Genomic DNA, 24,066 nt, shown 5'->3' on the forward strand with positions numbered 1-24,066 from the left:
CAGCAGATGCCACCTGTGAGCCGACGCCCTTCCAAGCGGGTATGGCATTTCCTAGGGGAAAACCGTCAGGTTTCAAAGGCAGTTTAGTGAGGTGAGCGATAAGTTACCTGGAGGAGGCAACTCCAAAGAAAAGACCGAAACAAGTCCTGCAGTACTTGGGCCTCTGAATAGAGGTACTTGGTCGTTGTCACGCCCAAATCAAGTTGGCGAAATGGGTCTCTCAAGGGAATAGTCATGGCCCTAAGAGTGTAGATAATTCTGGCCTCTCGTAGTCCAGAGGAAACTAGTGACAAAAGCGTCTGTCTTCGGTTTCTGGATGCATAGTCCTAGTCGTTCTTCTTGTATACTTTTTTGGTGTATGAGGGGAGCGGCCGGGCGTGCCCTACCCGACTCCGAAAACAAAACAAAACAAAAAACCTCTATACAAATCTGCACCTACTCTTAGGCACTGACGACGTGAATGGGGATGTGATAGCTGATGTCCAAGCTATGCATGACAAAGATGATATCTTATTCTTCTTGTTGAGGTCACAAGCAACGAAGTTGAGGTCACATATTGTCAAGTTTGGATCTTTGTACTTCTTTGGTTATTTTCAGCCTTTTCTTCGTAGGTTTGTAGAAGTATTCATTTCTAGTATTTAGCTTACATTAGAACTTAAGAATTTGTTCCTTTAGAAGTTGTGTGGAGTTTGATTTGTAGGATTAAGTCTTTGAGATGTCTTATCCTTTTTAGTTTAAAGCTATGTACTTGTTTCAAGCTTTAGTTAAGTAAGCTGCTTCAACTTATTTTGCTTATGCCTTTTCTAAAAACATTTTTAAGTGAACAATGGTTTGTTTTATCTCGTTTTGTTTAGTAGGAAATAAATTGATTTAGTTTTTGTCCTTACTTGTGTTCTCGTGTCCCTTGTAGTTTTCTTGTGTCCCCTCTTATTATTTGTGAATTCAGACTGTTCTGAACTTATGAAGGAATATCTTCTTCATGATCATTATTTGAACTATAAAAACTTTGGAGTTGTGCACCTGCTACCCAAACGATAACATGGCCCTTAGGTTGCACTATCATCATGTGGGAGAGAGATCATCATGTACAAACAAATAGTAAACTGTTCAAAAGCCCAAATTCGTTGCTTTGTGGTTGTTGAACTATGTGTGTGTACCTTGGGCACCACATGGCAACTCCTGCCTGGCATGTATGTGAAAGACGAGAGGGAGAGAAGGAATCCAGTTCTGGCTTAGTTTCTATGCTTATTCCTATTTATGACAAGTTTAAGCATGAAAACATTCAATACCCTAAATCAATTTGCTACCAACAATCTTAGAGAAGAGAAGATCTCAATGAATGCTAACTTCTGGATAATCAGCTAACACTCATAGACAAGGGCAGGTTCATGTCTTCAGAGGAACTAAGATCAAGGGTATGTGAAGCCTTGTGCTCGTCTTGCTCAATTGTTCTAAGTTGAGTTTAATGCCTGGTAAATTTCTTATGCAAATAAAATCTGGTTAATCGTTAATTTTCTTTCACTTGATTTCTCTGTATTTGCTGATAATTTAATGCACTCTTTTGTTGCTCAAGCAGGTGGAAAATGATGTAGCATCTCCATTTTTTATGGGATCAATAGCAGAGGCAATCAAAATTGCTAAATTGGAGAAAAGGAGCCTGATTGTGTATATCTCTGGTATAATGTTTTACTGCCCTACAATGGTAGAAATAAAACTTACTCTACTAGGGGTTTGTCGTATGTTATGAAAATTGATCGCAGCTGCTGTTACATGTAGGGGAAAATGAAGACTGTTCAAGGATGGATGAAACCACATGGAAAGATCACAGGGTTTGTCTGATGATGATGTCAAACATGAAAAAAGACAGATAATTTTAAACGTTTTTATGTCAAGGGGAATTTTTTGCAATCTTTCATTTTTGTTTCTAGGAATGACTAGAGAATAAAAATTCATGTTAAGATATTCTGCAGATTTGGTGGCTTCTATGCCAATTCCACTGATTGGTTTGTGGACAAGAAAATATGTAAACTGGATTGCTTGTGCAAGGAAATTTTGTTATACATGTGTAAAGAAAGTGAATAGATAGGCCATTTTTTTTTTCCCGAGAAAAAGATCCTTCTATTAGTTAATGAAACTGCCCATAGGGCTACAACCACCTCTACTAGAGAGGGCTACAATAATCATAAGGGTAGACTCTCCTAATGAGAAAACAGCATATGTACAATGAGGCTAAATCAGGAGATGGGAGGAGGGAAAAGCCACGCAGGTGGACGGTAGTGCCATCTGAGCACACCCTGGACCATGGTGAAGAAAGGCCCACGGCGCCAGAGTCGAAGGAAAGCCTCTCTACGCTCCCGCATGCGGTCGGAGCTGCCCTGGAGTCCCTCGAACTGCCCCCTGAGAGTATGGATAAGCTCTAGCCAAAAATCTCGAACTGTCTCTGCTGGTGGTATAGGGTGAGCCTTAAAGATGCTGAAGCAACGGGCCCGCCAAATGAACCAGAGTGTCAGGCCGCAGATGAGCTCCCAACACTCCTCTCTCCCATGTCACCACTCCTGTGGAGTAAGCTTTGTAGCAGGCTGCAGTGTAGGTCGACCCCCCTGTATCACTATCACCCTGCTAGTGGAGGATAACTCAAATTGTAGTGCCGGGCCCGTGAGAGTGGACCAAGAAGCTGCCCCCCAAGTGTACTGCCGTGCTGTGGAAAGAGCTGGCATTAGCTGAAGGACACGAAGCCAAACCTGTTGTGCCATAGGATAGTCCCAAAGACAATGACGCTGACTCTCCACAGGATGGTCACAAGCTGCACATGTTGCTGAGAGACTGCTATGTACAAGCCAGCTCCTCACTACTGTAGCTCTATGTGCAACCAGCCACTGGAACAAAGTGATTCGCCGCGGCTGTCTAGCGTCCCACAACCTCGCCCAAAAAGCTAACAAGAACTCAGTTGTGAGACCCTCCTCTTGCCAATGAGGTGCTGCAGCAGGACGAGTCTCTCTTCGTGCTGCCAGTATGTGACGTCCCAATTGAACAATGTATTGAAAGAAAGGGACACCTGGATGGTCGGCTAAGGAGAAAAGGTCCCTCCAAAACCACTCTCGAGGATCCCACTGCACTCGTGCCAGTGGACAGCTCTCCCAAGCCCATAGCCTCCAATGGCCTTTCTCAAGAGCTGTTGGGTTAGGAGCTATGACACAAGTCCTCCCACAGATGCCCACAACTCTGATCCTTTGAAAACAACACTCTGCAACCTGTGGGGCCTCGACTAAGACTTTGTGTAACCGACCCTCACCTTGTAGCTCGAAAAACATGGAGGGTACCGTCTCTGAGCAAGCCCGAACTGCGATGAGGACCTCCAGTTGCGTGAAGGCCCCCATCCATCTGGGCGCTGCTGACTCGAGAGGTGTAAGCCACTCAGCAGGTACTGCCTCTGTGATGTCCTGGCACATGCTCTGTACCCCTCTCATGCCCTGGATGCTCTGAAGCTCCTCTGACAAACTTGAGAATCGTAGCCAGTGACCCAAAGTGCGTGCTGGACCCTTAAACCTTTGCCATGGGACCCAAGAGACATGAGGCCTACTACCAACCAAGTGGCCTCTCTGAGTGGTGACCATGGGGTTCCAAACACGGGGCTGTCTCAGGCGCTCCTCCGTGCAAGTAGGCTGGTGCTGCTCCAGGCCTCTCCGCAGTTGCTCCTAGGAACGAAGAAGGCTCACATCAAAACGGTCCTCTAGTCTCTTGCTCAAGCCCACTCTTCGCATCTCTGTGAAAATCCATCTGGTGGAAGGTCTCCAAGGGCCTCCAGCCGGAGGCAGGCATGAGGCACTCTAGCTCTAAGCCGTTGAAGCAAAAACTCCTTCCAGGGTTCCTCCCCTGGAAGGAGTCCTCTGACAACAAACTTCCCAAGAAGGGCTCTGCTCTGCTGTGCAGGGTCTATGATCCCCAACCCCCCCTGAGAACACGGTAGAGTGATGACCTGCCAAGCCACTTTGGCCTAGGCTATCTGAGTATCGCGCCCTGACCAAAGGAAATTCTTTATCAGCCTCTCTACCTCCCTGATGCAGGAGCTCCAAAAGATCCAACAAGATGTAATGTACCGCACAGTAGCCAACAACACCTACAACTCTGCTTGCCAAAGAAAGTCGTGTTGAGGTCCAATGTAACAGCTTTCTCCTGACGGAGAGGAGGAGGGGAGCAATGTGCTGCTCCGGAGACAAGTCCAAGCCAAGCTGATAGCCCAAGTAACGAATAGCAGTCCCTGGGGGGGTCCATCTAAAACCCTCACCTGGCATCCAACCAGGCATCGGAGCACTCCAATCAAGAAAGCCACAATGTAACAGCTTTCTCCTGACGGAGAGGAGGAGGGGAGCAATGTGCTGCTCCGGAGACAAGTCCAAGCCAAGCTGATAGCCCAAGTAACGAATAGCAGTCCCTGGGGGGGTCCATCTAAAACCCTCACCTGGCATCCAACCAGGCATCGGAGCACTCCAATCAAGAAAGCCACTGTCTTCCTCCAATTGATCAGTGCGCCTGATGCGGAGCAAAAGGTTTCAAGAGCCTGCTCACACCTGTGTAGGTTGGCCTCTTGGCTCTCCAAGTACAAAGCTGAGGAGTCTGCAAACTCAACATCCAGTAGCTCATCGCCCCGAGTAGGAAGCACTAAGCCACGTAAACCAACCTACTGTGAAACCAAAAATCTGCTCATCGCCTCAGCATAGAACAGAAAGAGGAAGGGAGCAAGAGGGCAGCCCTGTCTGACCGAACATGTAAGCATCCCAGGAATCGTTTGAAGCTGTAGTCGAAGAAGTCCGAGTGTCTGCAAATGTCAAAGCTAGTCAAACCTCTAGGGACTGTTGCAAAAGGAGAAGTCTGCACCAAAAAATGTGGCCTCAGATGGGGTTGTCCTTCTCGAGCCACACGGCTCGTAGCGAAAGCACTACCAAGAGATCGCCTCGCAATAGACACGTGTCCAGTCCCATGCGTCTGAGGAGGAATGGAGGAGTGGTTAGGAGATGAGGCTGAGGGCCCCACCGAGGAGGAGGCAGGGGAGGCGAAGCGACATCGTCTGAGGAAGGAGGTGGAGGTAAGGGAACTGAAGTGGACAGGGCCTCCTCAGGCGGGTCCTGCTGAAGGGGGTCAAAACGGCTCCTAGTCGGAACCCAGTGCTACTGAGTTGCAGAAGGTCGGCCACCAGGGGCCGTAGTGGGGCAAGCCCGCCCTTGTCGGCGGCGGCACCTGCTGCCAACCGTCAGCTATCTGATCGCTGATCTCAGTGGAGGTACCAGCCTGTGTGTTGTGTGTATCTGGCTGCTGGGCATGCTCAACCTTGGGATGTTGCATGCGCTGTGGGTCGAGGTCTTTTGCGAGGATAGGCCTTTGCCAAATGGCCCATTTGTTCGCAAATGAAACACTGATTCGGGAGATTTGAATACTCCACACTCTGTTTGATCCATCCCCCACTCACCCGAGGCAGCAGTACCACCTTGGGGAGGGAGTGTGTGTCTCAAACAAGAACCCGCACAGTAGGTAAACCTGCGGCCTATTCCACAACTGAAGGTGCAGTGCGCGGAGACTCCAGAACTGTCCCGAACATGGAACCAATCCTTCGGAGAAGTGGGAGGTACTCCCGCCTCAAGCCTGGGAAGCAGACCGAGATCGGCAGTCTGCCTCCTCCTCAAGCACATCTGTAGAAGGGTCAAAACCATAATGCCATCATCTGAAGTAGGCTCGAGCAACTCGGATGCCGAGCGGGCTCATCAAAATCACCTCGGCCGTCATATCTGGTGACTCGAAAAATCTGGTAGTACCCTCTCCTGAGGATCTGGACATCGGTGATCTTGCCCACATCGGAGAGAAGGCGGGCCTGAAGTAGATTCCGAACCTCGCCCGACAGGGTGGAGTGCCTATGATCTTGCAGAAGCTTGCAAACGTTCCACTTCGGCCATCAGGCTCGCTTGCTCTTCTGGCGAGAGAGCAAGTCGAAGGGTCGGCTCCACGGTGTCGGACGAGGGGACTTTTGTAGAGTCCCTCTGAGGTGGAGCAGAAGCTGCCATCTGTGTCTGCTGCTGAATCGAGAAGGGCGAAGGTGACACGAAACTCCCAGAAGGCTGAGAAGACAACTTCCTGCGAGCTGAGAAGTGGGATGGGGGGGGGCAAATGCAAGGGGGAGCGCGAGGCTGGGGCGGGTGCGCTGTGAACTGGCTGCACGCTGGGCAGGGCAGCGCAGCGCGAGGGAGGATTGGGGGAGAGCGATGGCGAGAGAGAGGGGGTGCAGGTGCGTGTGCAGGGGAGGGGGGCGAGGGCAGCAGCAGCGAGCCGTTCAGGTGCCGATTGTGGCAATAGATAGGCCAGATTTGATACATGGATCATGTAAAAATACATTTTATGGTATGGGTCATCGTGATAAGTATGAAAATGTGTGCAAAGAATGTTACGCTGATAAATATACAAGATAGAATATATAAGTACACTCAAGTTTGTGGGATGTGTCTATTCTAAACTAGTGATCATTTGACGCAGAAGGTTATTTTAGAACGTCGTACGCTTACAACATGCAAAATTTTTAGTACATGTATGAAATGCAGCCTTCTTATCTTTTAAAAAAGTGTTTCAAATCAGTTTCTCTGTGTTTGTCCGTTTTATAGTATGTTTTACACCTTACATTTCTATCACGAGTGTAATGATTTTTATAAGTTCAGGCTTGGAAGTTTGAAATTCTTGTTTGTTGCAAACCCTTATCATAACACATATTGACACTCTTTTTTATTGAAGAGTTAAAGAGCCTAGCAGAGCTAAAATGTTGGGAGCCCAAACATTTTGCTTGCTTACTATGGACCCTATCAATGTAGACTTGTAAGTTTGATAATGATCTACACAAACTTGATGATTCATCTCTAGCATTTCAATCAAGGTTACCGGATGTCTTGGAAGTATACTGTAACGTTGTAGCCTCCATCCTACCTTGTTCATATGAACATGACTTGCCAAGTGAAAAGTTTGAGATGTCAGCCACTGCACATAAAAACTCCTAATCTGGAAACGAATCTGCATTAGTAACGAACTACCTCACTATACTTGATATGTGGAAGCTGCTCATTATCTGCCCTCCCGCACCAGAAAATCTTTAGCCACTTGAAAACTTACTGTACCTGCTTGAGAGAGCATGTCATCATACTTATTGAGAAGTCCGTTTACAATAAATTAGCATATCAATATTTCGAATCCTGAGATTCCACTGAATCTATTCAGCTCAAGTGAGAAGCTGAGATGGTTGCATGGATAGTCTGCCTTGCCAATCAGTAAATTTTCCTCCTAGCATTTCTTGAAGGCTCTATGTCATTCGTTTGGTCATGTTCCAGACTTCAGTCTACAAAGTCGCCACCAAGGAGATCAAACAACAACGGTATTTGAGCATCTATTGGGGTGAAACGAATTATTTCTATGCTATTTGACTTTTATTCTTGTGAGATCGTCCACTCATTTATTGAGGGCGCACAGTTTCTGCGTTCTCAATAAATGAGCATGTTATATCGATATCTTAGTCTCTGCTGCATAGAGTGTTTTATTATGAACAGTATGTGCGCTATAACATCCTTTGCTTATTACACGTCTCCGAGATTTGTTGTGGATGTCTTTTAATGAGCTAGTTACATTTGGAAAATTCTCTTTACATTTAGAGTGTCGAAAAGCTAGTTCCTATCATCAACCTAACTTAACTCCTTTTTTCTAAATACAGGTTGAAAAGGTGATTAGGGAACAGTTTGTGACTTTACGCCTCCCACACAGAAGCAGTGATGCGGGATATTTTTTTGCCATGTGTATCCTTTGTTTTTACGCCTAAGTTATTTGTTGTCTGGTATCCAGATTGTAGTCCCTGAACATTTTTTTTCTTTTGATCTTTTGAAAAGACGTTGGTAGTTTACTATAGACAAGGTTTCTGTGGTAGCTTTTAATTGGAGAGGTAATTCAATGGACCCATTTGCAAGACTAATTTCAAATGGGTGTTATTTCTTTTCCTCAATGCTAATAGATCCGTACGATGGAGTTCCCAGTATATCTGTAATCAATAACAGTGGCATACTTCTCAAACAACTTGGTAAATTTCAGAGGTTCTTTTTCTCTAGGCAAGGTGTTCCTCTGCTTGTGCTTAACAGTAGTCAAAAAGAGCCTTTGTTCTTTGTCTGTTTGCTGTGTTGAACCATTATTTATTTCTTTCTCTTTTTGCTCTGAAAAGATATCTAATGTGTTTTTTACTTTTGCGATAGGTGGATACATGCAACCAGAAGAACTTCTCAGCATGCTTGAACAGTCTTTAGCAGTACAGGTACTTTTCACACTTAATTGCTTTTAGTCTTTCTTTTGATTACATGTAACCAAATAGCATATAAATTGAAAGACCTGTCTATTGTATATCATGATCTGAAGGCCGCGGCTACGATTGTGGCTGCTCTTGCCTCTGCAAACACTGGCTCGACAGCTCCAGCTCTTTCAACACAAGCTCCGGCTCCAGCTCCAGCTCTTTCAACACAAATTCAAGCCAAGAATACATCCATTGTACGCGAGAACTTGGAGTCTGGAGAAGAGGGAAGTTGTTCAGGAGTTTATGATGATGTTGAGGCCTCTTGTCTGTCAACTCCTGCTCCAACCAATGAAAAGGTAGATGATATTGGTCCAATAGGTCACCTGGCCTCTGCTCAAATGAATAGTCAGGATGCAGCTTCAGAAGACCGAGAGGAAGAAAGAGAATCCCTGTCGCAGAAGCAGCCTGAAGTCCCAAAATCTGGAAGGCCAGAGGACAGGGCAGAGCAAGTCCTTGGTTCCACTTCATACAATCTTTTGTTAGATGAGAATGTATCTCAAAATACTGAAGCATCAAGGGACTTAGAAACAGAAACTCAGAATCAAATTGCAAATACAAATGCTACAGTGTCACGTGAAGGGAGGGCTTTGTCTTCTTGCAATGAAAAGGCTCCAAAAATAAGAGAGTCTCCTGAAATGTTTCTAATACAAGTGCGATTGACAAATGGAAAGAGTATACGTGAAAGTTTCAATCCTTTTGATAATTTGGCAGTAGTGAAGAAGTTTGTTGATCAGAATCGGGATGATGGCAATGACACCTATTCACTGGCTATGCTCTATCCAAGAAAGGTTTTCAGCCAAGAAGGTAAACATACGCACTTGTTAGCATGCCCTGGTAATTTTTATAATCTTTCAATGCCATGGAACAGTGTATGTGGGAGTACCCTTGTCAGTTTCCCTGTGGAAAGCTTTCCTCCCTGATATAAGCAGTGAGATGTAGATGGTTGGATTCTTCTCTCCTAATTGGTTGGATTGTTACCTCCATGGTTGTAGAGCTTGGATTCTTCTCTCCTAATCGGTTGGATTGTTACCTCCATGGTTGTTTACACTCACCGTCGGTAACCTCATCCTCCAATTACTTCCTTGACGTTGGCTCATGCAGATTGGGAGCCACACAGAATCCGCCACATCCTTTGTCCAAAAATCCTCATGTATATGTACTTAGCAAGGGGTACTCTGAGTGTAGGCAAAGAAGGAACCACAATGTGCCTACATCCAGCTGCGTCTGGAGGCATCACATTGAACTTAGGTAGCGGCCAAAGTGTCTGTATTAAATCTATCACCTCCAGTCCAGAGTGTTGTGTGAGAACTCTAAAGCTTGAACGTGAAGCCAATAAAGAATTGTGTGCAAAGTTCACTATGTTTTGATCCTTACCACACAACAGAAAGGAAAAGCCTACCATTGTATCCAAAGCCTCGGTGCCTCTAGCACCTAGAAAGAGAACGTGTACTCGGAAACAAGTTGCCTCAAGGTCGGAAGATGGGTCGTCGAGGAATTGGGTGAAGCTGTAGTCAAAGAAATCCCACCCTCGACCAATGTGAAAACTGGTCAGCCCATGGGGGACTGACGCAAAAGGAGAGACCTGCACCAGAAGTGGCGTCCTCAAGTAGGGCTGTCCCTCCAAGCCATTCGGCTTATAGTGAAAGCACTACCAAGAGAGCGTCGAGCTGCGGCGGATGAGTGTCCAGTCCCCTGTGTCGGAGGAGTGCGGGATGGGTCGGGTGACGAAGCTGAGGGCCCATGGGGGGAGAGGGGGAGGTGGAGGCGAGGCAAAGGAGTCGGTAGGCGGAGGGGCTGGCGGCGTTGAAGCTAAGGTGAAGGGAGGCTACTCAGGGGAATCCTGCTGCAAAGGGTCAAAACGGTTCCCTGTCGGAACCCAGTGCTGTTGGGGCTGCAGGAGAGTGGCCACCGGGAGGGGCGGTGTGATGAGCCAGCCCTTGTCGACCCTGTGTGCCCTGGGTATCTGTTTGTTGTGCGTGGTCAGCCTTGGGGGGTTGAGCACGAGATGCGGGTCAAGATATCCTATGAGGACATGCCTTCGATAAGTGGCTTATCTGTCTGCAAATGAAGCACTGGTTCCCTTTGGCGGAGCCACCCGCCACTCACCCTAGGCAGGACTACCTTTGGGAGTGTGTGGGTGTCTTGAATTAAAACTGGTTCTGTGCGAATACCTGTAGCCTTGGCAGCAACTGAAGTTGCCGTGCGCGAGGTCTTTAAGATTGTCCCTATCTTGGAACCAATCCGAAAAAGAAGTGGGAGATACTCTCTCCTTAGGCCAGGGAAGGAAACCGAAATGAGCAGATCTCCTTCCTTGGCAAGAACATCTTAAGCTGGGTCGAAATCATGGCGCCACTATCGAAAATGAGCCGAACCTCTCGGATGGCCATCGAAATGACCCTTGCAGCCATCTCGGGAGTCTCAAACTCGATTTGGTAGTACCCTCGCGTGAGAAGCTGTATGTCGATGATCTTTCCCACTTCTGCTAGGAGACCGGCATGTAGGAGGTCGTGTACATCACCTTTGCTAGGTTGACTACCAATGATCTTGTAGATAATAGAAGTGGCCTGAAGGCGCCCCACTTTTGCTTGCTCTGCTGGCGACAGAGCAAGTTGTATGGTGGGCTCGGTGGGGTCGGACGAGGAGACTTCATATGAGTCCCTTTGACGAGCTTCCATGTGTGTCTGCTACTGCAAATGAAGGACAAAAAAATAGTGTGTTCCTGCTAGAGCGAATCTCGCCGACGAATCGGAGGACAAGGTCGGGGGGAAGGGGAGCCGCGAGGGCTTTGGGCAGCGAGGGGGAGAGGCATTGAGGGTAGCGGGGGGGGGGGGGTAGGAGCAGCGTGAGCACAATAGCAGTGAGCAAGGCTTCAAGTCGTCGTTCCTGCTATTGGTGCATAATTGTTTCATGACCTTTCTTGCGGATACATGTGATCTTAAAAGGGTGCTAATCACACTAAATTATTTGTGGCATGTATATCTGGCATGCAGTCGAGGACGCTTGTGATTTCAAGAGGGGGGTATGTCACAAGGCTGTGACAATCTTTAACTTTATTTGTTGGTTTGCTTCCCTTGATTTTTATTTACTTTTTTGGACCCTCTTTTTGAAGTCACAAATGGCTGGACATTGTATGGTTAGTGTGAAACGGCCGATGGCCAAGAGTTTCACCCGGAGTAGTGGAGGTCAAGTCGCCATGAGCTGGTTGGGCCGATTGGCACTGAAATTCAAGTAGTAAAAGGGTGGCTAGGCTCAGTTAAAGTTATTTAGGGCACTTGGCAGGACTTTGTGTTGTTGGGTACTAGGACATTAAACCAAAAGGAGTAAAGTGGACACATGGTAGTAGGAGAGCAACTCGCAAGTCAACACACGCTCCAAAATATCTCATCCCATGAGGGGGCGCCCAAAATTTAAGAGAGGGCTGATTTTTCACTCATTGTGAACTACAGTGCTGAGTTTTCTTGCATGAAAACTCGTCCAATTTACAAGGGAACTATCCCATTGAGTGCGGAAGCTCCTAAAACAGCTCCACTCAAAACGATCTAAAACAGAAGATTACAGCAGGCTGTTTTTATTTGCAGGTTTAGGGTTTCACACTTCCATTGCAAGGTAACACGAGGGGAGCCTCGGGATGCTTTTACAGCGCTTTGGGCACTTGACAGTGACCAAAACAAGGAATTACAACATGCTGAAATTGACTTGCGCTCATTGGAAAGCTTCCAAATTGCAAGGGAAAGTGTCCTAGACGTGTACTTTTGACCTACAGGGGTTTTGACGTTGTTATGTCACTGAAATTGGGTCAAAACCCTGCAATGACAGCCTTGTACAGGTTTGGACAGCTTGGTGAGAGCTAGGTGAAAGCGTTCGGGTCGTTTATTTGCAATAAGAATAAAGAAATACCGAAAGGGGCACCAGTCTCTGGGGCCTACAAGGTGTCGTTGTCTATTTGGGAGCGCTCTAGCTACCCAAGTCGTGGATTGTCTTGAAGTGGTGAATTCCAGTTACAGGTTTATTTGTGAAGTTACTTTGTGTCATAAGGTACAACTAAAGTTAATCAACATATAGATCGGGTGAAAGCCAAAGTTTACCGCCCTTTAGTGAGGCTACATGCCGGTTTCATTGGTCATGCCCACTAGCGGGGTGCCATTGTGGCCATACCCCCATGCATCGTCAAACAACTAATGCATCAAGATACTGTAGGCCGCTACCATGGCAGCTGCCCGTCGACGCACAGTCAGACTGTTGCTAGCCTCGCATACAAACATTGCGCAGACACTACGTAAGCACATGCAGCGGCACTGCGCCGGTGTTGTGCTAGCATAGCAGCGCGTTGCACGGGTTCCGTATGTCACGTGCGCACTTCACTTGCGCTACGTGGACATGTTTCTGCTACAGTCTAGCATGAGTCATTAGCTTAGGATTGAGCTTGGAACCTTTGTGAGCCTCTAGCAGACGTGCATGTCCAAGCCGGTCATAGTTGCATACCCTCTCTTGCACAGTATAGCATTTTCAGCATTTAGGTAATTTGCCGCTTGTGAACTACCTCTTAGCCTGGCTTTATTATTAAGTGAATTTTCAGTCTATTTTTGGCATGGTCGTGGGGCTGATTTATAGCCCGTTCGACCTAGATTTCAGCACCTATATAGGCAGCCCATTGGGCACTAGGATTAGCAGAAGAGGCAGCAGTAGCAGAGGAACGTGCAGACTTGGAATCACAGGCCAGCACCTAGCATTTTCAGCCCCTTCTCACCAGCGTTTTCAGCCAGCATAGCAGCGTTTTTCAGCCAGCATGATCAGCGTTTTTAGCCCTGAACGCCAGCAGATTCTAGCCGTCGTCGTCCTCGACAATAGCTTTCAGCCCTAGCCTTGTCATTGGTTGCAGTTCCTAGCCATCGACATCGCTAGCAATACTGGCAGTCAGCCATAGCGTTGTCGTTGTCGTCGACACAGTACCTCAACACCTAGTAGCCCTTGTGCCTTGGCTCAGCATAAGGATCCACAGAACCTCGTCGTCGTCGTCATCGGCACATAATCCATCAGTAGCTTGTCATCGACATCATTGTCTTGCAATAGATCCCATCAATACCTCGTCGTCGTCGCATTGAGGAGCAATAGGGACGATGGCGCATTCAAGGTACCTCTGTTGCGTTTGCTACTCGAAGGTGAAGCACGTGAATGGTATGAAGATAGGCTTGAAGATGATGTAAAGGGAAATTGGAATCTTCTTTCTCATACCTTGAGAGAGGAGTTTGAGAAGGAAGATGATCCTGAGTATTTGTGGAGAGAGCCAAGCAAGCTGCAACAAGGAGAACATGAAGACATCAATGTGCACATAAACAGGTTTGAAGCTTGTTGGAGAAGGATCATAAAGGGACTTGAAGAGAATCAAATGCCCCCTGATTTCTTGAAGAAATTTAGGTTTGTGGAAGGTGGAGCTCAAGGACCTAGGGACCTACAATGAGGCTGTAAAGGTTGCTAGAGAGCAATGGAGAAAGAAGGTGAGAAGGCATGAGATGGCATTAGGGAAAGAGAAGCAAATGTACATGAAAGGGATGGTTGTGTATCAATGAATAATGTGGTTGAGCCTTTGCCTTTGGATATGCATGTTGAAAGGGAAATCCATGTGGAAGCTTCAAGGGTGGACAATAGAGGACAAGAATCCCTTTACCAAGACATTCAAATATTGACAGAGCAAATAGGAAACCTCAACCTTGCTATGCAACCTATCCAACAACAAGTAAGAAGACCTCAAGGAGAACGGTCTCAAAGGAATAGAGGTGATAATGTGACGTGTTACAATTGTGGGGAGAGAGGGCATATATATCTCCCAATTGCAATCAACCAAGGAGAGAGCCAGGAGGTATATACTATTATACAAACGCAAATAGGTAATGAGGGTAATGTTAATGGGAATGTGCAACCACTCCAAGGTCAAGGACATGCACAACAACAGAGACAAAATCAAGCTCAAGCACCTCCTGAGTTTAATGTAGGAATTGTTGATGAGGGACATGAAGATGATGAGGTTGATGTCTATGCAAAGAAGAGAACAAGGGCACAAAAGTTAGAGAGTGAAGGCCTTTTCAAAGAGGAAAGAGCAAGGACAAAGCCAAGAAGATATGTAGATAAAGGCAAGGCACCTATGGAAGAGGCTGAAAGTAGTAAGCAAACAAAGGGAAGAGCAAGGAGAAGGAAGATAGGCACGAATGATTTTCAGCTTGGGAAGGGTCAATCAACATACAACCTCTTAGAAGACTTGAAGAACAAGAAGGCCGACATATCATATGGGCAACTCTTGCATTTGAGCTCAAGTATGCGAAGGCACTGGCATAAACTAGCTAGTGTTAAAAGGGTGAAGGTAAAGATGCGTGATGCACATGTAGTGCAGCTTCATATAGTTCTGATGTTTTGCCTGTGGTTGATGCTTGGATACATGGAAGGATGGTAAATAAGGCTTACATTGATGGTGGAGCCCAAGTGTGCGTTATGACAGAGGAAACAATGTAACAATTGGGATTGCAACTCACAGACAAATCCTTGTTTAGTGTGAAGGTGACAAATAGTAGTAGAGTGAAATGCTTGGGAGTCATTCATGACTTGGAGCTTAATGTTTTGGGTCAAAGGGCTGTCATGGACATTCATGTGATGCCTGCAAAGCTTGGGGCATATCGAGTTATATTGGGTAGACCTTGGTTGATTTTATGAGGTCACGATAGGACTGGTAGAGGGGATGTATTGACCTCTTTGTGGATAGGCTTAAAGACGAGAGGATTAGATATGAAAACATGTAAGGTGATGGAAATTGATGATGAACAGCTATACATCAAGATTTATCGCCATCCACTTATGACATGTGTGACGGCTCTTCTAGTGCATTCTATACATGTACTGATGATGAGGTTTATGATCAAAGTCTTCTTGATCTTGATATAGATTTTTGTGGGGTAGATTTATATGATGAAAATTGTGATAAAGGGGATGCTATGAAATCAAAAAATGACCACGAGGCTGATCATGAGTCGAATGTACCAAAAGCTGAATCAATGGATGTGCTTGCAGGTGACTTGACTAGTAAAGAGAGAGAGGCATATGCTGCATTGTTTGATAAGTATCCCAAGTTGTTTGCCAAAGATTATGCTCAAATGAGGAGAACAAAGAGTGTTGTTCATGAAATAAAGCTCAAAGAAGGTGCAAAGCCTGTTGCTCAAAAGCTAAGGAGATTGGGCACCATTCAGCGAAAGATATTAAAAATGGAACATTGTCGGGGTGCAAGAAACCCGAATGTTCCAAGGATGTTGGCCTCTTAGACTCCCTGGGCAGTGGGCACGTGGTCTTTAATGCCCTAGGCACCGCAAAACGAGGAGAACGTGGAATGGCGTCTCTAGTCGCAATTGAGCTCAGGCCCTTTGAGCTCAACTTCTCTTCCCTGAATCAGTTTTTCATACAATTTTTTTCCAAAGGTTCAGGGGCTTGGATTCATGGAAATCTGTACATTCCGCAGCGTCAGTTGGGCGAAGCCAGGACAGTCGCTCTTAAGACCCTCGCCCGAACGTTGGGGATCATCTCAAACAAGAACCTGCCGGTGATTCTGGGAGGGGACTTCAACATGAAGATGTGGGTAGAGATGCGGGAGAGGATTCAAGAGCTTAAAGGTTCGAGGCTCGAACCACACGTACCATTCCAGGTGGGGGAAGGCCTGGCTTTATTATTAAGTGAATTTTCAGCCTATTTTCAGCATGGTCGTGGGGTTGATTTATAGCCTGCTCGACCTAGATTTCAGCTTCTATGAGGTAGCCCATTGGGCGCTAGGATTAGCAGAAGAGTGGAATCGCAGCCAGCACCTAGTGTTTTCAGCCAAGCATGAGTGTCACAAGACGGGCACCACGCGCCAATAGAAAAGAACAGACTGAACAGACTTTTAGCACTTCAATAACAACTGAACTGAGAGAGAGAGAGACGACACGCGACACGGAGTGGCGGAATTCCACCCCAGAGAGTATTGGCCCCAAACCTTGACGCCCCTTTAGGTATTTCTTTATATTGCATCAACACAGTATAAGTTGGTACTCCAGACTGTGCACCTTCTCCAAGAAGCATGCCAGAGAATGAGCCCTAACCTCATATTTAAAGGCCCTTGGCCTAAAAAGCAATTATAGTGAAAAGCCTTCAAACTCGAAAGCATCTTGTCCAAAAGCAAAGCCAAAAAGCTGCCAGCGCAATTTACGGAAATCTGTACAGCTGCCACGTCATCAGGCAGCACAAAACACAGAAATACGTACAGCCTACCATGTCATCATGTCAATGCAACTTTCGGAAATCTGCCACGTCATCAGTCAACTTCACGATGTCTTCTCTGTGTGTGTGAGTCCTGCTTTATTTTTAATTCTTTGTGTCACTTGGGGCCCCATCGGACGGGGTCCCCATAAGTTGACTTCTTTTGTTACTTGTTCTTCTTAGGGTTTAGGCCCCTCGGCCGGCATCTGTAAGTTGGCTCCATTCTTTAGGCTTTGACACGTCAGCAGTTTGTTACAATGAGCAGCATTTTTCAGCCAACATGATCAGCGTTTTCAGCGTTGAGCGCCAACAGATTCTAGGTGTCGTCCTCGACGATAGCTTTCAGCCCTAGCCTCGTCATTGGTTGCAGTTCCTAGCCATCGACATTGCTAGCAGTATCGGCAGTCAGCTATAGCGTCGTCGTCATCATCGTTGTCGACACAGTACCCCAACACCTAATACGCCTTGTGCCTTAGCTCGGCATAAGGATCCACAAAACTTCGTCGTCGTCAACACATTATCCATCAGTACCTCATTGTCGTCGTCATCGTCTTGACATAGACCCCATCAATATCTCGTCGTCCTGGTCGTCATCATTGTCGGCATAGACCCATCAATACCTTGTCGTCGACATCATCCTTGTCGACATAGACTCCATCAGTACCTCGTCGTGGATATCATAGTCGTTGACATAGACCCATCAATACCTTGTCGTCGACACGCCGTCGTCCACATAGACCCATCAGTATCTCGTCGTAAACATCATTGTCGTCCACATAGACCCATCAGTATCTCGTCGTAAACATCATCATCGTCGACATAGACCCATCAGTACCTCGTCGTCGACATCATCGTCGTCGACATAGACCCATCAGTACCTCGCGTTGTCATCGTCGTCAACATAGAACCTCTCAGTACCTCAATACCTCGGTACCCCGCAGTACCATCAATACCCACCAATATCTAGCATCAGTAGCATCAGTACCAGTACCCAGGATCCGTAGCATCAGTACCCATTAGCATCAACATCTCAACATTTAGTCACTGTATCAGCATTGTGCAAGAATAAAGAAAGTACTTGCTCTGGCAACAGAGCAAGGGGGCCCTTGAGGGTTTGGGACCTGACATTTAAGGTTGTCCTCTCTCTCTCTCTCTCTCTCTCTCTCTCTCTCTCTCTCTCTCTTTCTTTCAGTTTAGTTCATTCAAGTGAAGTAAAGTGCCCCTTGTGTTTGTGTGGAGTACTAGATTCGAGCTAAATCCTTAAATACTTCCGTTGCACCTGACATCGTAGGGCGGCAAGAGGGCACAGAAGGGTGGTGAGGCGGTGCGCCGGCAGGGCGGTGAGTCGGTGCAGTTCAAGGGCGGTAACCCAAGTTGGCGACCCTTGCTGTCATCGTGCACCCGTTACTAGTTTCTTTCCTTCCGCAACTCTTAAATTTTTTTGAGGGGTAATTTGACCACCCAAGCTATCGTTTTTTCATTTGAGTGTGAATTGGCTATTTTAATAAAATGAATGGCCAATTGAATGTGGACGCTTTTACACTCAAAGGTCAACCTCAATTTGAAACCGCCCTGTTAAATCCTAGGGCGGTTAGCCTCTTCCCCTCCTTGCTCTCTTGTATAATCACGCCGGCGAGTGTAGCTATGACTCCGTCGTTCTATCTAGCGCGTAACACTCTCTCTCTCTCTCTCTCTCTCTCTCTCTCTGACTCTCTAACTATTGCCTACTTACTATACTACGTTCTTGGGCATTTTCCCCAAGCGAACTCGTAATACATATTGCCAAATTCGCCTATGTATCTATGTAACAGACTTGGACACTCCAAGTCAAGAATCAACCGCGACAGCACCAAATAACCACTTCAAAACAATTCACAGATCACAATAGATTTGCACTGGCCCGGCGGAGTTCCGTGCCTAGAGATATTGGCCCCAAAGATTGGCGCCCCTTTCGGTATTTCTTTTTGTATTAATCAATCATCAAAGAACAAGAGAGTGGTTAGGGTTTCACTCTCAGACTCTGCGTCCAGATGCTCTGAGAAGTGAGGCCCTCACCACTAATTTAAAGGTTACAAGGGATGCCCAAAAGCAGAGCCCCAAAAGCTTTTAAAATCAAAAGCATCAATTCTCTCTCTCTCTTAGAGAGTCTTTTCTCTTTTTTTTTTAATAAAAAAAAGCAAAAGCAAAATTCGCGTCGCTCATCATTTTCCTTTTTTTTTTTTTTTATAATAATCCGCCTCCGCGATTTCCGGAATTTAGGGTTTTTGGCAAAAATTAGGGTTTGCAAGAATTTTAGGGTTTCTGCTGTCCGCCACGTCATCACTTCGTGACATACCCCTCTCTTGAAAGCATTGTAATCGACCGCGATTACGCCTGCAAAACCAACAAAAGCCATAAACCGTCTTAGCAGACACTGACTGTTAGTACCTACGTACTAGGAACGCACATCTAGCATATGTACAAAATCGACAGTCACATCACACGACATCACAGGACATCACCAGACATCACAGGACATCACATGACATTCAACATTCATTCGGATCTTAGACCATGATTTATCGGCAATGTAGCTAGCAATCACATCTAGGTCCAATCGGGACCTCGTCGATGTCTGATTGACTAACCCCTATTGCAACCATGTCTATTCGAGATCAATCAGACCAAAATGCTGCAGTCATTTCGGCTATCAGTTCCTGCACGCACAAGAAGTCAAGAACAAATCAGTATCATAATCAGGAATTCCATTTCATAAAGTCATCCAGCAGAATACTGTCAGCTCTCAGTATCCCTGAAGCTCAAAGAGACATCAGTGACTTTAGTATCAAAATCGAGGCATCTGTTGACAAAGGAGCGGAGTAACTCCCCTCTTGTGCATCCCACTGCACCAGATCTTCTGCCAAGCTGAGTTTCTGGGTTCCATTTGGAGTAGACTATGCTAAACCAAAACATCGAGGTAAAGTTTCACAATCCGAGGAGTATCTGCTAGGTCCTCCTCCTCCATCCACTTCGCATCAAATGCAGGAAAGTTCTTGAACTTAACCAAGAACCCGCCTTCGGACTTTACCTTTCTTCGTATCATTATGTGCCAAAATCTGTTCAGGAACAAGGATCTCCTCGTTTTCTTCCACTTTGGGTTGCTCATCAGGCTCCCCACCATCAGGCACATCACCCTTAACAGGTTTCAAGAGACTCACATGCAATGCATTATGAATCCTCCAAGTATCTGGCAGTTCCAATCGGAAGGAGACATCATTTATCTTGTCAGTGATCTGGAAAGGTCCGTAGTATCACATACTAAGCTTTGGAAAAAGCCTCTCCTTTCCCTTTTTCTTTCTTAGGTGTGCCTTCTCAAAAGTAAGAGCACCCAATCATCCTCCTTCAGTTTCCAGTCGCGACGATGGCGATCCGCTGCCTTTTTCTGTCGTTCTTGAGACTCCTGCAGAGTCTCGCGAACCTTGGCAAAAGCCGTATCCAAATCTCGCGAATATTCATCCGCTTCAAATTTCTAATCTTTTGTGCTCAGGAAGGATGGAACCTTCGCAGTAGTTTCAACAATCTCACATGGCATCTTCCCCGTCGAAGAGTGTATCGTGTTATTGTAGGCAAATTCCACCAAAGGTAAGTTCTTTTCCCATTGAGTCTTCTGATGCGAGATACAAGACTTCAATAAATCTAAAATCACTGAATTGGCAATCTCAGATTGCCCGTCAGTCTGCAAGTGGAACGATGACGAGAACTGCAACCGCGTGCCAATGTTCTCCCAAATTGCCTTCCAAAACAAACTCATAAATCTGGGGTCTCTGTCGGAGACAATCGTCTCAGGCGTGCCATGTAATCGGAAAATCATCGTGATCATTCTGTATTCTCGGGAGATAAAAAAAAATGAAATCCATTTCAATATTTTCCCAGGGGCGGGTGGGTATGGGTAAAGGCTGTAACAATCCCTGTGCCTTATGTCTGTCAAACTTGACCTTCTGGCATACCAAGCAACTGCGCACAAACTCTTCCACATCCTTCTTCAGTCTCCGCCAAAAGAAATCTCTCTCTACCCCTTTCATGGTGGTAGCAATGCCGCGGTGACCCGTAAAAGGTGGACAGTGGCAATCAGTCATAACCTTTTCCCTCAACGGCTGTGTAACTCACAACATAGTCTTTTTCATCAAGTAGCCTTCCCGAAGGGAGTATCCAGCTACTGTCTCCCCAACCCGTATCCGTGTGAAAATATCTGCAAAACCTGTATCTGTGGCATACTGATTGACCATATCCTCGAAGCTCCTATGATGTATCGCGGAAATAGCCAGAACCAACGGTTTCCGAGACAAAGCATCTGCCACCACATTCTTCTGTCCTTGCACATGGACAATCTGGAAGTGGAACTGTGACAAGATGTTCACCCACCGCATCTGCTTTTCCGAAAGCTGCTTCTGTGACAAGAAGTAGCGCAAACTCTGATGGTCTGTAAAGACAGTAAAATCCGCTCCGAGTAGGTAATGCCGCCACTGAGTAAGAGCATGGATAACCGTCAAAAGCTCTTTCTCATAGATCTGTGCTGTCATCTCCGGCCTAGAGAACAAACGGCTCTCGTAAGCTATGACATGGCCTTCTTGCATCAAGACCGCACCCAGACTACGACCACAAGCATCACAAAATACTTCAAATGACTTTTGTAAGTCCGGCAAAGTCAAAATAGGTCCCGTAGTGAATTTCTCTTTCAACGTCTGAAAGGCAGTCACCTCTGTGGGTCCCCACGAAAAAGGTACTCCTTTTTGTGTCAAGGTATGCAAAGGGGAAGCAACCTCTGCAAACTTTCGTATGAACCGCCTGTAGTACGGACACAGTCCCAAGAAGCTTCTAACTTCATGGACATTCCTCAAATCGGGCCAATCACGGATAGTCTCTATCTTGGCCGGGTTCATTTGCACTCCTGCTGTTGACACAATGTGTCCCAAAAAGTGTATCTCTGGTAGGAAAAATTCACTTTTCTTAGCATTAATCACTAATGTGTGATCTCGTAATGCCTGAAAGACTTGAAGCAGATGATCTCTGTGTTCTGCCTCATTCTTGGAGAAAACAATGATGTCGTCAAAGAAAGTGCCAACAAATAGCCTGTACTCTCGAAAAATCCTGTCCATCATCCGGTTAAATGTCGCAGGAGCATTGGTTAAGCCAAAAGGCATCACCAAAAACTCAAATAACCCAAAAGTCGTCCGAAAAGCTGTCTTGTAGACATCTCTTGGTGCTATCCTGATCTGATGATATCCACTCTTCAAGTCAATCCTACTAAAGCACGAGGATCCCTGTAACCTGTCGAGTATATCATCGATCCTAGGAATCGGAAATCTGTTCTTGATGGTGATTTCGTTGAGAGTGCTATAATCGATGCACATTCTCCAAGATCCGTCTTTCTTCAAAACCAACAACACTGGAGAGCAATACGGTGAAGTACTAGGCTGGACAAGACCCTTTTCCAAGAGGTCTTTCACTGAGTTCATAATCTTTTCATTCTGTACTCGGCTCACACGATAAGGTGGCCGATTCGGTGGCGTGCTTCCAGATATCAGATCAATGGTATGATCTTCAGGCCCTCTCAAAAGCAATCGGCATGAGCGTGGAGAAAAAAAATCTTGGCGTTCTTTTCTTCAGGTCAAAACATATTCAACCTTTATCCATCGTTCAGTTCTCCCAAAAGAATGAGTAAGAAAACTGAAGTTCATCAAGTACAATCTCTAAGCCCTTCATTTATCAAAGTCGCTTTATCGGCCCGGTAGTCAACCACGGCGTAGTTCTTGTGGTACCAAGGGATCCCGAGTAGAACGTCACTCACGTGCCCTGAACACCCCTGTCATTGCAAACGAAGTTTGCCAATGCTCGGTGTAAGGGCAACATCCCATCCGGTTGCCAGTCGAACTACCTCCGCCTGTGGCGTCAGTCTGTCGGGCGTAGTTCCAAATCGAGCCGCCAATTCCAAGTGAAAAGAAGTTGGCCTTGGCTCCTTCAAAAGAGCTTCCTGATCCTTCGCTTTGCCCTGAAAGCGGCAAAGTTTGTACTTTCATTCATTAGATTCGGTGCAGGTCCCACGCCATGTGGTACCAGTTCTGCTTTTCTATCTGCCTTTTCTGCCACATTCCTCAGCTGCTCTCGAACTCTCAGACCTGTCGTCGTTTTTATCATGCTGTTCTTTCTGTGCCGTATCAGGGCACTTCGCGGAAATATGTCCATGTTCCCCGCATCCAAAGCACTTCCCCTCTCTGATGAAGCGAGCTCTCTCCGTAGGAGTAAGCTTGGGTCGTGCATCCTTTTTTTGTTCTCTGGGTTGCTCTTTTTCATTCTACTTTCATTTCCAGAAGTCTGTTCGGCTCGTTGTGTCATGGCCTCATCTGTGGGGTAGGTCAGACTGCCAGAGTGAATGGCAAAGCCCCGCTTTGCATGACTCATCAACTCCTGAATAGAAGCCGACTTCTGTTCCAAGCAGTGATCTCGGATCTCTGTAGGTAGACCCAAGGTAAACCGCTCAATCTGTTCTCTGAACGAGATCTTCTTGAATGAAGAGGCGGGTAGAAAAGAGCTCTAGAATCTTTCACAATAAGAATTCACTGTATCGCTCTTGGTCATCCGGATGGTTCCAAGCAGCTCGTATATCTCGCTCAAACTCTTGAGTCAACCAAGAAGAAATAAAAAGCCTCTTGAATTTCAGCCATGTAACTGGCACAGTCTTGCTTAATAGAAACGTGGACCACCAAGTACGAGCATTCCCCTTAAAGTAAGAGGCAGCTCTCCGAATCTTGGAGTGCTCTAAATAGCGTCCTTCCGCGAAAGCGATGTCAAACTGTTGTATAAAAGACAAAGCCTTCGAAGCATCTGAGTATCCTGAAAAGTATCAAACTTGATCAAGTGGCCACCTTCCTTAAACTCTCGGACTTTCTTGCTTTTATCTTCGAGAAAGTCATACTGGTTGGCTTTGTAAAAACTCTTCTTGTTCGCATAAAACTTTCCGTCATCGGAATCTGAGTTGTTTGTAGACGAGTCCTCAGTAGAACTGTCAGTCTCTGGGCGAGATGTAGCCTTCTTTGCCTTTTTCTTGCCCGTTCCGAAGCTTTGTGTCTTGCTTCGCTTTTTGCTTTTTTCTGTCTTCTTCGCTCTAATTCGAGGAGCTAGAAGAACTGTCAGAAGAAGAAGAAGAAGAAGAACTGGGTACTCCTTCAAATCGAACACGCTTCTTCCGTTTCTTTGCCTTGTCAAATGTCAACTGACGACCCAAATATCCCGGGAAGTCAGTGCCTTTCTTCTGCTTTTTGCCGTGCTTTTTGGCTTTCTTTTGCGTGTCAAAAAACTGATCAATCCGTGCATCAACCACGTTCTCCAGTTCCTTCTCCGTATATTTCTTGGAGGTAGAAGGTTTCTTGAGAGCAGGTTTCGGGAGTGGTGTTGTGGTT

At 46.2% G+C, this 24,066-nt stretch overlaps 1 protein-coding gene across 1 annotated transcript in view; it reads left to right on the forward strand.

The window, feature by feature from the left end:
• Positions 1–24,066, forward strand: part of LOC147450155 (Ubiquitin-like superfamily protein) — a 90,560-nt gene that overhangs the window by 61,995 nt on the left and 4,499 nt on the right. Inside the window, exons 2-7 of the mRNA XM_086519464.1 lie at positions 1,577–1,676; positions 1,777–1,829; positions 7,736–7,817; positions 8,030–8,095; positions 8,265–8,323; positions 8,425–9,163. Coding sequence (XP_086375590.1) covers positions 1,577–1,676; positions 1,777–1,829; positions 7,736–7,817; positions 8,030–8,095; positions 8,265–8,323; positions 8,425–9,163 — 1,099 coding nt within the window. The remainder of the gene's footprint in view (positions 1–1,576; positions 1,677–1,776; positions 1,830–7,735; positions 7,818–8,029; positions 8,096–8,264; positions 8,324–8,424; positions 9,164–24,066) is intronic.

Source organism: Adiantum capillus-veneris, chromosome 9 (assembly GCF_014529385.1).
Source record: "Adiantum capillus-veneris isolate H3 chromosome 9, ASM1452938v2, whole genome shotgun sequence".
In the NCBI taxonomy this organism is placed as follows: Eukaryota; Viridiplantae; Streptophyta; class Polypodiopsida; order Polypodiales; family Pteridaceae; genus Adiantum; species Adiantum capillus-veneris.